At 49.3% G+C, this 12,590-nt stretch overlaps 1 protein-coding gene across 1 annotated transcript in view; it reads left to right on the top strand.

The window, feature by feature from the left end:
* Positions 1 to 12,590, top strand: part of GALNT2 (polypeptide N-acetylgalactosaminyltransferase 2) — a 192,217-nt gene that overhangs the window by 120,573 nt on the left and 59,054 nt on the right. Inside the window, exon 3 of the mRNA XM_047824969.1 lies at positions 2,328 to 2,481. Within this exon, the coding sequence (XP_047680925.1) occupies positions 2,328 to 2,481 (154 nt within the window). The remainder of the gene's footprint in view (positions 1 to 2,327; positions 2,482 to 12,590) is intronic.

The following is a 12,590-nucleotide window of genomic DNA, read 5'->3' as shown; positions in this document are numbered from 1 at the left end:
ACAGGCCAGGAGTAAGCTGACTCCCTTCTTACTGTCCCCAGCGCTCCTGGTGAGGGTCACGGAGAGCATAAGCAGAGTGACAGACAGAACTTCTCTTGGGTGACGGTCCCTTCTCTGGTTGTGGCTGGGGCTCCACGGTTCCTGGCTCCTCGTGGTTGTAACGAATATTCCGGCCTTTACACATTAGTTGGAACCAGCTCATTTGGATTCCGTAGTAAGTACTGCAGATATAGATCTTAGCTGAGGCTCTGATTTGTGTTAGTCCAAGCACAGATGGGTGGTTTTTTTCTTCCCTATCCTCAAGAGTCTGTGAGGGTGAAGGCAGAAAGGTGGGGAGAGAGGAGGATCCAGAAGTATTTCCAGGGTTGCCCTAGCATGAAAGACATGTTTCCAAAAAGGTGTTTTGGAAACGTTTTATTTTAGGCGGGAGAAAACGCTGACACTCTGGCCAGCTCCCATAACCTAACCAGACATTTTTCCGGGGGCACGGCGTCGTCATAGCCAGGGAGCTCGTGAGTTTTGAAACTGCTTTTCCATTTGAGAGACCGGACCTCTGTGACCCCAAGCATCATTTCCACGGCAACCAGCTGTGATGAGATGGGGGTTCTGACCTCGCGGGACAATCGCAGCAAGAAACAGATGAGCTTGTGGATAGAAAATTTACTCTATGGCCTTGAACAGATCTCATGTAACCGAATCTCAGTTTCCTCATCTCTGAACTAGAGAAAGAAACAGGACGTGCCTTTGATTGGACGCGGAGAGATCCATGTTGGAAAAGCACGCATGTAGGTATTGTTGAGCTTAACTGAACAGCCCAGCGTTTGACAGGAGGCAGAAGACCTGTGGCCTGCACACATGTGCCTGTTGTGGGTAGCTGTCAACAGGCCTGCTCTCACGTCTCTGGCCAGCACCTCACTCTTTGCTAAACTGGCTTCCTGGCCGGTCCTGAATGGGGTAAGGTAGTTCACTGCCACCCCAGGGCCTTTGCACCGCAGTTCCCTGAGCATTTTCCTATGCTGTTCCCAGAGGGCTCCGTGGCCCACTCCCTCCCTTTCTCTGGGTGTCTACTCGGACATTAGAGCCCCTATCAGACACCCCACAGAAAACGACCCCAGAACTATTTGCCCCTTAAGGCCTTTTCTTCAGAGCACTGTGACCATTGGGAATTTCATAAGCTTCCTGGGGACAGGTTTCTTACTCTTTTTTCTTTTTTCTTTTTTTTTTTTTTTGAGTTTGGTTCAAGTTTGCTACACCTGCCAAACTGGCACATAGTAGGCCATTCAGTCCTCACGAAAAACCTTTTTTCATTGTTTTAAGTTCATTGATCCTTAGGAAACTCTTATTTCAAAGAATAAAATAAAAAAAAAACCTGCCCAAGATCATAAAGGTAGCAAGCGGGTAGACAGGGGTCTAAAAGCCAGGGCGAACTTCAAGTCCTGAATATTCCCTCTGCCTGGAGTCGGTCTTTCCTTCTGTCTTTCCCTCTGAGCACTGATGCCTTTGCTGTGTCTCTGGGTCTGCCTTCATGATGCCCAGGCCTGCCCAGCCTCGCCCCAGCCTGCAGTGCCCTTTCCTCTAGATCCAGCTACAGCCAGTACCGCCCCTACCCCAGGTCCCAGTACAAACTCCCCACTCCGCTGTCCTGTTCTTGGAGAACCTCATGCTTGGCCTTCCAGAGTGGCAGCAGCTAATCTGATCACGAGTCAGGGCTGACCCACGCATGGACAGGTCACCTTGGCCCCATTCCCTCTTGAAACGTGTGCTAGAAGGTGTCCGTGCTAGGATTGGTTCCTCTCACCTCCTCGTGGGGTCAGACGTGGCAGCAGCTTCCAGAAGAAGCCCTGAGAAGCGTCTCGCCGAGGGATGTGGGGACCGCCTGTTCTTGGTCATGTCACGTTTAAACACTTCCGTGTCACCCGATGTGGCTCGACAGGGTAACCTTGCGTGTAATTTGGACATTATCTTTTTCACCGTATCTGGGATGCTTCTGGGCCTCACCGTAATCCCTGGAAAGGTGCAACAAGCAGGTAGCAGCCTCCTTTCTTACCAAGTGTGTGTGGAACCGTGCTTACGGATACCTTGGCTGGCACAGAATATCGCTCACTAGACAGCACAGGAGGTCCGAGTCTCGTTGCAAACTGTCAGCATCCGGCTTTCCAATCTGGGCACGTGACGATGCCCGCTTGGGCTGTTTTCAGCTAGTTTGCGGACGAAAACTGCCATCAGAGGAAGCCGTGGGCTTCTGGTAACACCGTTCACGTGGCGGATGCTGGCCTCTGCTCTCACTTTCCCCTCGTCCCACACCCTGTGTCTGCTCTTTCTCCCAGGAAAAGTGCGGTGGCGGGACTTCAACCAGGAAGCCTACGTCGGAGGGACAATGGTCCGCTCCGGGCAGGACCCCTACGCCCGCAACAAATTCAACCAAGTGGAAAGTGATAAGCTGCGGATGGACAGAGCCATCCCGGACACCAGACATGACCAGTAAGTACTAAGCTGTGTGTCGGCCTGGGGCCTCCGCTTGCTTTCCCACACCTGGTAAGTAGCTTTGACCACGACGCAGCATCTTTCTTTCGCTCTGGGAGACTGAACGCGCGTCGTGTCTCTACGGGGCGGTAAAACTCGGAAAAGGCATACGGCATTGGGGCTCCGCTCCCTGGAAGAGACAGGCCCGCTGGGGATGGGATTCTAGTCTTTCGGATCCCCCAAGGCAGTATCGAGAGGCCGTGGGTGGCTGGCCAGAGGGTGGGGGGTCAGCACGAGAAGGGCACGTCATCTCTCAAACCCCTTCCCCAACACGCGTAATTTGCCATAGTTCGTAGCGTCGTCGGAAGGAAGGAAATCGGAATGCTTGCTCTATTAGGACAGCTTAGCTCAGAAATGTTCTAGAGACTGGAAAGGCGAAAGGAACAACCCCGGCAGGGCGGATGTGAAACTGAGCTGAAACACAGAGACACAGGAGGACTACGGACCCTTCAGGGATCTGGGACCCGAGGGCGGAGGGCACTCCGGGGTTCATCGGGCTCGGCTGATGAGGTCTCCAGGCATTCTAACGTGAGTTTGTCACCGCTTACTGTCAGGCCTCACTGCCGCCGCACCTCTCAGCCTTGCTGGTGAGAAGCTCTGACTGGGAGGCTGGTCGCATGGAGATCATTGCGGGGGTTGGGCTTGTTGCAGATTGTTAAAAAATAAAGAGTTGTATTTGGAGGACAGCTGTTTCCTGGCTGTTTGGTAGGCGTTCCTGCTCACCGGGTTACTTAGGGAGTCATTCATCGTCATGGATGACACATCCACTGCGACTTAGACACTGTGTTCGGGTCCTGGGATTCCAGACAGAAGAGTCTCTGGCCCCAGTCCCGTTCTGGCTGGGGATGGGGCGGGGGTGGGGTGGGGCGGGTAACAGGTGCACCAGGAAGCGAGGGGGGGGGGGTGGTACCCCAGGGCTTGGACAGTCTGCTCTAAAGCAGTGCAGCCAGGGCCCCCAGGAGGTGGGAAGGTCAGGAAACGCCCGAAGGAGGGGGGAGTCCTGAGCTGGAGGCATCCAGAAAGAAGGACAGGGGCAAGGCCGTGACAGGCAGCGCTGGGCTTCCAGAGAGCCCATCAGCGATCGGATCGCCCTGCGTGTGTGTCCCAGGGACTGAGAGGAGGGGAAGCTGGCGAGGGACGACAGTCAGCTACCTTACACGTGAACACTTCTTCAAGTTTGGCTTGATTTTGTAAATTAGTAGCATGCACGGAAAGGGTGTTTTCCTCTCCTGCTTTCAGGGGAACTTGACTTAACCGTGTCGGTTAACCATTTAGCTGCCAGGTTATCACTCCCTTTGCTTAATGGTCTTTTCGCGGGTTTGTTTTATTGTGTGTGCGTGTTCTAGACAGCTCTGTGCTCCCACAGCAGCTCATAAGCAGGTAAATTTACAGGACTTTTGGACCAAGGAGTTAAGTGCGCAGTGTGTGTGTGTGTGTGTGTGTGTGTGTGTGTGTGCATCAGAGAGAGAGAGAGAGAGAGAGAGAGAGAGAGAGATTTAATATATGAAACATACGGCTGATATATAATTATATGTGATACATAATATTAAGAATCTTACCGTTATTCTAAATCCAGTCCAGGAGATGGTCTTTGTTTAATGTTTCCTATAATCCATTCATTTTTTTTTTCACAGGCAGCTTTGTTCAGTCTTTAGGCTGTGCTCCCGATTAAATTCAGCAGGGTTAGCTGTTGAACAGCCTGTCTAAAAAGGTTTGCTGACCTGGGATCCACGGACCCCAGGGAACCCACACGGAGGCTCTGGGACCCTGCGAGTCCTGGAACTGTGTGTATGCACATGCCTGGATCTCTGGGGAGAGGTCACGAGTGCCGGTGTCCCCACCCCCCTCCATCCCTAGGCTAACCAGACTGTCTGCACCCCGCCTGTGTGAAGCGCTCCTCGGGGGCACTTACACGGTCCTTGAGAGTCAGACTCTGGACACAAAGGTTGTCTTCATTGCACGGAGAGGGAGGGGAGGGTCCCCCTTTGTTAAAAACCTGCCCAGTGATTAGGAGCAGCGGACTTAAGGCCAGAAAGGGGCACTGTGGCTTTTAAGAGGGGCTTGGCCTAAACTCAAGAGCGTGGTTGATGTTCCAGCAGAATCTGGCTCAGAAACCTTACCTGGTGGTTTGAATCAACTGCTTCAAATCACATCTCCATGAGACGGTGTGAGTGTGCACCGTTGGGTTGTGAGTGGTTTTTCGGCTGTGACTTTTCCTTAGAGCTGAGAGAAAGTAGTGTCTTTGTGATGGCTCATCAGTGTGTGGGCTTCAAAGTCCCCCAAATTAAATATATGTGCGTATATAGCTTTTTTTTTTCCAGTTTTTTGAAATACGAGTTTGTCCAAGCAGATGTTTGACTATTCCTCCCATGGTGGGATGTGTTAGAGGTGAGTTTAATTTTAGTGCCAGCGACAGTGGCATTTTCATTTGCATGTGTTAAAGGAACAGCTGGGATGCCTTCCGTGTTGGTTTGACTTTGGCTAAATTAATGTCTCCCCAAGTCAGTCAGATGCCTGAAACTGAGCCAATGTGCTGTCCTCGGAGCGTAAGCTCATACTGAATGTCAGGTTAAGGAGATCAAGCTGCCTCTGTGAATCTCCCCCGACCTCCACCATACCTCTCATTGAGAACTATTAAAGCGTTTGACTTTCTGTATAAATGTTTTGTTTTGTTTTGTTGGGTTTTTTTTTTTTTTTCCCGTCTCGCCGTCTCTCCCTTCGTCTAGGATTATTGGACACGTTTGAATCCAGCCTTCCTGTGTGATGAATCTGAAAGCCATGCACGTGGTTCATTAAGAACAAGGTTTTTGGAGTCACGTAGATCTTGGTCGCGATCCCAGACCCTCCAGTCCTTAATCCTGTGGCCGGTAGCATTTGTACAATGATGGCACACGATCACCTCTGGTTACCATGAGGAGAAACACGATGTCTACAAGGTGCTGGTTTCTCCTCCCTTGAGATTTTGTTCAGAGGCACCCTCAGCGAGGCGGCCCTTGACCTCGACCACCTCCCCGAGGAGTGCAGCCGCCTGGCCCCCACCCTTGATTTTCTCCATAATTCTTATCACCACCCACACACCATATGTCTTACTTATTTACATGTTCATCTGTCTTTACCCATTAGAATAGTGAGATACTGCCGCCAGGATCGTTACTGGACGACTGACGGCATTCAGGAAATTCAGTAAATATTTGTTGAGTGAATGTATTGCTCAGCACATATGGTGAGCGCCTACTAAGTCATCAGTGATACTAAGAGTCATAAAAAGAATAAGGGAGATTTTTAGCAGTAGAGATCATAGGAACCCCATGATGAACCCCAAGTAAACATAACGTGTTTACATTCTTCCAGGACTGAAAAGCAATGCAGTTACGTCCCACCCTTTATTTCCTGTCCTTTGGGATAGATACAAGGCATCAGGTGTTCAGAGCCTTGCAAAACCAAAACCAAAACAAAACTTCACATATTTGGGCAATGTTTTATTTACCTTTTTTAAGTATATAAAATGTACTGCCCCCCCCCCGCCCCCCGCCAAAAAAAAAAAAAAAATACATACATAGAAGCAAGTAGCCTAGAAAAGCTTGTCAGGAGTGAAATCCTAGATCTGACATACAGGAAATGTTGGCTTATTCTAATAAGCCTTAGAAATTAGAAAATAGGAGCCCATCCTAGTCTTAACAGTACAGTTGCCCACTCAAAAAAAAAAAAATTCCCCTACTTCATTTAAATTTTTTTTAATATCTATTTATTTTTGAGAGAGACAGAGAGAGAGAGACAAAGCATGAGCAGGGGAGGGGCAGAGAGAGAGGGAGACGCAGAATCGGAAGCAGGCTCCGGGCTCCGAGCTGTCAGCACAGGGCCCGACGCGGGGCTCGAACTCACAGACCGCGAGATCATGACCTGAGCCGAAGTCGGACGCTCAACCGATTGAGCCACCCAGGCGCCCCCCCCCCCCCCAACTTCAGTTAATTTTATTTGAAATCTCTGTGAAGCAGAGCTCTAGGATGTATGGCTAAAACAAGGGAAGAGATGGGTCGCCTTAACTGAGATGAGGGGGCTGAGTGGAGCGGGTGCAGGGGACACATCAGCAGTTAACGTTTGGACATGTTAAGTCCAAGGTACGTTGTCTGTGACTGGATATGTGTCTGGTGTTCCGCAGAAAGGTCTTAGTGGGAATGTAGACGTGGGAATGGTCAGTATACAGATGGCATTTAGAACTATAAAATGGACATCAGCCCCCAGGGCAACGAACATAGAAAGGAGGAGAGGCCCAAAGACCGCCATTGAAATTCAGCTGTGAATTAACGCCAAGGCCAACACTTGGAGTACAGTCCAACATGGTCGACCGCTGACTGTGTCCTCTGGGTGCTGAGGCCCCAGGGGAGGAGTACTCTTGTTAACCCTGTTAGAGTAGGGGTGAGGAGGGGTGTGTTAAAACCCCTCCCGAGTCCAACTCAGAAGAGTTTTGCGCTGTTTTTTGTTAGTGCGTGCGCACACACGCGTGTGTGTTTTGTTTTGTTTGCCTAGAAATGCATCTGACGGGAAAGTCAAGTACAGGAATCAGGTGCAACCCAAGGAGTTTATATAGAGTATCGTTCTGTCTACTGGGCAAAGCTGGAGCTGGTTTGCTTTAAAATTGTGTATATAAGTAAAATCAAACAAACCTTTAGGGGGGGAAGCCTTATTCCCTTGTTTTCTTCTTTTCCCTGTCAGCCGCACACCATTCCTTTCCATTTATTTATCCAAGTCCCTTAAAAACGAGAACCGCTTGGGGCGCCTGGGTGGCGCAGTCGGTTAAGCGTCCGACTTCGGCCAGGTCACGATCTCGCGGCCCGTGAGTTCGAGCCCCGTGTCAGGCTCTGGGCTGATGGCTCGGAGCCTGGAGCCTGGTTCCGATTCTGTGTCTCCCTCTCTCTCTGCCCCTCCCCCGTTCCTGCTCTGTCTCTCTCTGTCCGAAAAATAAATAAACGTTGAAAAAAAAAATTTTTTTTTTAAATAAAAACGAGAACCGCTTGATAAAAGGGCAGATTTTGTTCAGGTGTCAAAAGTTGAATTTCTAGCAAGTTGCTCTCTGTGCTACCCCCCCCCCTTTTTTTTTTTGATCACTAAATTAAAAATGAAGGGTTTTGAAACATTTTTGCGTCTAAAACTCAAATACTGCTCCTGACCACGGGTGATCTCAACTGCATCCCACAAAGGATCCTTCTCTAAGAGAGAAGTTTGTCCAAGGTGCACACCTCATGGCAGCCTTGAAATCAAGGGAACACTGTGTTTACTCTGTAAATTTGGGGTTACTTGTAAGGTTTGGTTTTGTTCCGTTCAGGATAATCACCCAAGGGCTGTGTTTTGAACCAGTTTCTTAAACGTCTAGCTGTAATGCAGCCTAAACCCAGAGAGGAGGACTCTTGAGGGGCTATTCTTTTCTTTCTTTCCTGCTTTTATTTTTTAGAAACCTTTCAACACGAGGGCAGGCATTGAAGTAACCGGCTGGGCTGTTTAGTCTGGCTGGAGTGTCCGCGTTGATGTCAGTGGTTTTAAGAGTAGCTCATCGGGATTAAGGGTTGTGGGGAAAGATACAATCCAACTTTTCATTGTTACTCAGTGAGGGTAAACACCGTGAAAGCCAAGAAAAAGTTTTCTATGTCAACTCAGCTGCCCGGAGTGAGGCTTTGGTGTGGGCCGTTACGTTAGGGGGACACAGAGTTTGGTTTTTAGGAGAGCAGAAGATCCAGGGAAACAAGAGGAGAGGAGTGTGGCTCCGGAGGCGTCTGGCTTCTCCTGAGCTGGGGGGGTGGGGGTCTCTTGGGGCCCGGGGCTTTGTTTTCATTTCACATTTTTCTTATAAAAGTGGCATCTTACAAACATGCATGAGCAGCTGACCCTCTTTTGTGGCGGCTGCTCTGGGACAGAGCTGATCTGCTCCCTCGGCAGCTCAGCGGGGCTCAGACCTGCTTTGGCAGACCCAAGTCACCTTCCTGTGTCCCCCCGGCAGGGTCCTGGGACAGGAGACAGGTGCTTCTCTAAGCAGGGGCCCCCCAGCTCCCTCTGAGTTTCAGGTGGCCTCGCGGGCATTTGTGGCCGGTGGGGCAGAGGGGGTTTGGCTGCGGCACAACAGCGAGGCTTTAAGCTCTGTTGCATAGTAATGGCAACAAAATATTTATTGGGACGTTTTATCAGTGTCATGACCTGCGCTCAGCCTTTTATGTGCATTGATTTTATTTAATCTGCTGGCGCTCCTGCGAGGTGGGTGGGGAGATCCTTCTCCTGATGACATCATCCGCCAGTCTCCAGAAGCGGGGGGAATGGAGAGCCCGCCTCCAGAGAGCCCAGGAGCCTCGCCCCCACGGGAAGCAGAGTCGCTGACAGCGTGCCGCCTCGCCCTCGCCCTTGGCAGGTGGCTTTCCCACGCCTGGTCTTCAGGCACGAGGCCCGAAAGTACCTAAAAAGCAATCGATCCCGATTGGCCACTGCCATTGCTGGTGGAATCCCGGGAGGTTGAGAAGAAGCAAGGTTTCTGCTTCTGTCTTTCCGGGGTCAGTTCTCCGCGGGAATGTGATAGAAGAGTGTGCTCCGTTTCTGTTCCCCGGGGGGCGGGGGAGGGACCTGCGTGCCACCTGGACAGTCGCAGGCGGCCGGCCTCCAGGCTCTCTGCTCTCACGGGCCCCCCGCTGCCCCATCCCACGGCCTGACCTGCGCCTGACGCTCGCAATCCCGGCCACGGCCTGGCCACCGTTCACCAGCCTGTTGTGTTCTGTGTTTGTTTTGCTTGCTTTTATTTGTAGTGTTTTTATAAAAACCAGCTCCGGCAACAGGCTACTCTTCTTTTTCCCCTTATCCGTTCCCCTTTTTGACCATTTGAGGCCTCCTCTGCATCTAAAACAAAGAATGCCCCGGACTGGGAGATGATATAAGGCGAAGACAGTGGACGGACGCTGTCTGTGCCTTGTGTGAGCAGCTCCGAGGGGCCTGGTGGAGGCCTTCTCGTAAAAAGATCAGCAGCAAATGTTTTGAAAGCTCAATCCCTGAGTGCCTGTGCACACGTGTGGCTCAGTTTCCCCCGGCTGGGACTCTGGCTTATAGTTTGGGCAGAGACGGATGGTCCTAAATGAGTAACGTGATTTTGTTTCTTTCTTCTTCGGTCCCCTTTCCGCCAGCATCCTGGGAATACAGCGGTGTGCACGAAGGTCCTCTCGGTGCTTGAGGAGCTCGCAGTGCAGGGGGAGAGGCGGTGGCTAATGGACAGTGGCGTAGTCCAGTCCACTGGGTGGTCCGGGAAGGGCAATCTTGTCCTTTTTAAAAATTTTTTTAGTGTTTATTCATATTTTTAGAGAGCGAGGGCGCAAGCAGGGGAGGGGCAGAGAAAGAGGGAGACACGGAATCTCAAGCAGGCTCCAGGCTCTGAGCTGTCAGCACAGAGCCCTGACGCAGGGCTCGAACCCACGAACCGAGAAATCATGACCTGGGTCGAAGTCGGGCGCCTAACCAACCGAGCCACCCAGGCGCCCCAACAATCTTGTCTTTTAATTAGAATATTTACTCCATTTACATTTAGTGCAGGTTCTGATGTATTTGGGTTTAACACTGGCATCTCTCTCAATGTTCTATTTATGCCACGTTTTGTGTTCCTTTTCCTCCTCTTTCCTGCTTCTTTTAGATTAAGTATTTCTCTCTTTGTTAACTTGTTGCATTCTTTACTTATGAGAGTCTAATATAAATGAATAATTTTATTATTTCCTGAATAATGCACAGACCTCATAGCACTTGACCCCATTAGCTCTCCTACCCTCTTTGACACTCTTTATTGCCTTATGGTCTAATTCTCTCTATCTGTAAACTCCACAGGACATCTTCTGGTGTTTTGTGTAGTAAATATCCTTTTGATTTATTCACGTATTTATGTTTTTTCCTTATTTCTTATAATTTTCACTTTTCCTCCTGGGACCATTTTTCATCTGTCTGAGAACTATTAGTATTTCTCTTAGTGCCAGTTTTCTGGCAATGAATTCTCTCCCTTTATTGTCTCCAAATAAATTTGTCCTTTACTTCACTTTTACTTTTGAAAAGTATCTTCATTGAATTTAGAATTCCAGGTTGACCGAAGCTTGGGCAACTTTTCGAGAGTCATTCTGTGGTCTTCGGGCTTCCATGGTTTCTGGTAAAACATCAACTGTTGATCTTACTGTAGCATTTTTGAAGGCATTTTAACTTCTTCCTCTGGCTTCCTTAAAGATACTTCTCTTTGTCTTTGGTTTTCAGAAATTTCACTGAAATGTGCCTAAATGTCTTCTTTGTATTGAACCTGTTTGGGTTTGTAGATTTCCTGAATCTGTTGCTTCCTGTCTTTGGCAAGCTTCTCTTGTGCCCCATTTTCTCTCCTGTCTCCCTCTGGGCCCTAAATACATCTTTGTTAGAGATTTCAGCATGTCCTGTGTCCCTCTTGTGCTCTTTTCCATTTTATTTATCCTTTTCTATTCTTTGTGCTTTAACCTAGGTGTAATTTTATTGGCTTTCCTTCTGGTTTACTGATTCTTTGCTATCTCTATTTTGCTTTTTTTTTTTTTAACGTTTATTCATATTTTAGAGAGAGTGGTGGGAGGGGGGTGGGTAGGTGCAGTGAGAGAGAGGGGACAGAGGATCCGAAGTGGGCTCCGGGCTGACAGAGCCTCATGTAGGGCTCGAACTCATGAACTGTGAGATCACAGCCTGAGCGGAAGTCAGACACTTAACTGACTGAGCCACCCAGGTGCTCCCATATCTATTTGGCTTTTAAGTCCATCTGCTGAATTCTTAATTTCAGTTATTTTATTTTGTTGTGTATGAACAAATAATAGAGATATTTAAAGGGCCTCCTTGATGTTTTCATCCTCCAAAGAGGATTTCGTTTTGCTCTGTGACAGGCGAAAAAGGGCAGATCGCCTCGGGCAGGTGTGGCACTGAGCTGGCATCAGCTGGGTTTCAGTCTTTTGTAAAACACTGATGAGTCCCCAGTTCTCTTTTGCTATTGGAAGGGAGCCCTTTGGGATTCCACCTGGAAGTCTGCGATGGTTATTAGAGCCCCTTTTTCCTTGGCGAGACCTGAACTGCAGTTCTGGCCTCCACAGCTCCGTGACACCTGCAGAAACTTACCTTGCTTTGCCTCCTGCAAAGCCATCACTTCTGCTTAGCTTCTCCAGTCTATCGGCTTCACGCCGCGTGAGGGGAAGAGGGATCAGAGAATGTTGGCCTTACTCTGGGGCCTCTCTTCTTTCTGGGAACCCGGCCCTGTAACACCCAGCTGCCTTGTTAACTCTCCAGTGCCTTCAAATAGATTTTTTTGGTGTGTTTCATCCAACATTTCTAGTTGCTTCTTGTGGGCAGATTGGTCTATACCAAGGAACTTTGCTATTACTGAAAGCAGGGAAAAAAACCCTGAGTGTTCTGTTTGGAATCCAAATTCAGTCTGAATCTTGACGGTTCATAAATTTTTCTCTGAGCAGCACTGTCTATCCCCAGTCCGAATAAGTAGAAATAGCTATGGGGGTGCCCGGGTGGCCCAGTCGATTAAGTGTCTGACTCTTGGTTTCAGCTCAGGTCACGATCTCACAATTTGTGAGTTTCAGCCCCACAAGGGGCTCCTCACTGACAGTGCAGAGCCTGCTTGGGATTCTCTCTCTCCACCCCCCGTCTTTCTCTGCCCCTCCAACACTCACTCTCCCTGTCTTTCTCAAAATAAATAAACTTAAAAAAAGAAAAAGGAGAAAAGGAAGTAGCTGTGGACTTGAGTGGTTAATGGCTCTGTCACTTAACTCCCAGACTAAGGTCGGAACAATCTCTCTAAACTCCTGAGTTTCTTATCTGCGAAACCACAGCAGTGCATGCCCTATCCATCTTACACATAGTCGTTAGGCTCAGATATGTGTGAAAGAGCTTCATAAACTACAAACAGCCCCTCAGAATATTATCGTATTGTTACCGTGTGTGACGAGCAGCTTGTGTATATGTGAAATCAGCTTTGAGAGCTTTGCTCTCGATACGTGTGTGCCACTGAGGGCAGACGTTCAGCCTTCTTCGTCTGAACGGCTCTGTTG

The sequence above is a fragment of the Prionailurus viverrinus genome, chromosome D2, assembly GCF_022837055.1.
Source record: "Prionailurus viverrinus isolate Anna chromosome D2, UM_Priviv_1.0, whole genome shotgun sequence".
Taxonomy (NCBI): domain Eukaryota; kingdom Metazoa; phylum Chordata; class Mammalia; order Carnivora; family Felidae; genus Prionailurus; species Prionailurus viverrinus.
This window is presented reverse-complemented; position numbering and strand designations above follow the sequence as displayed.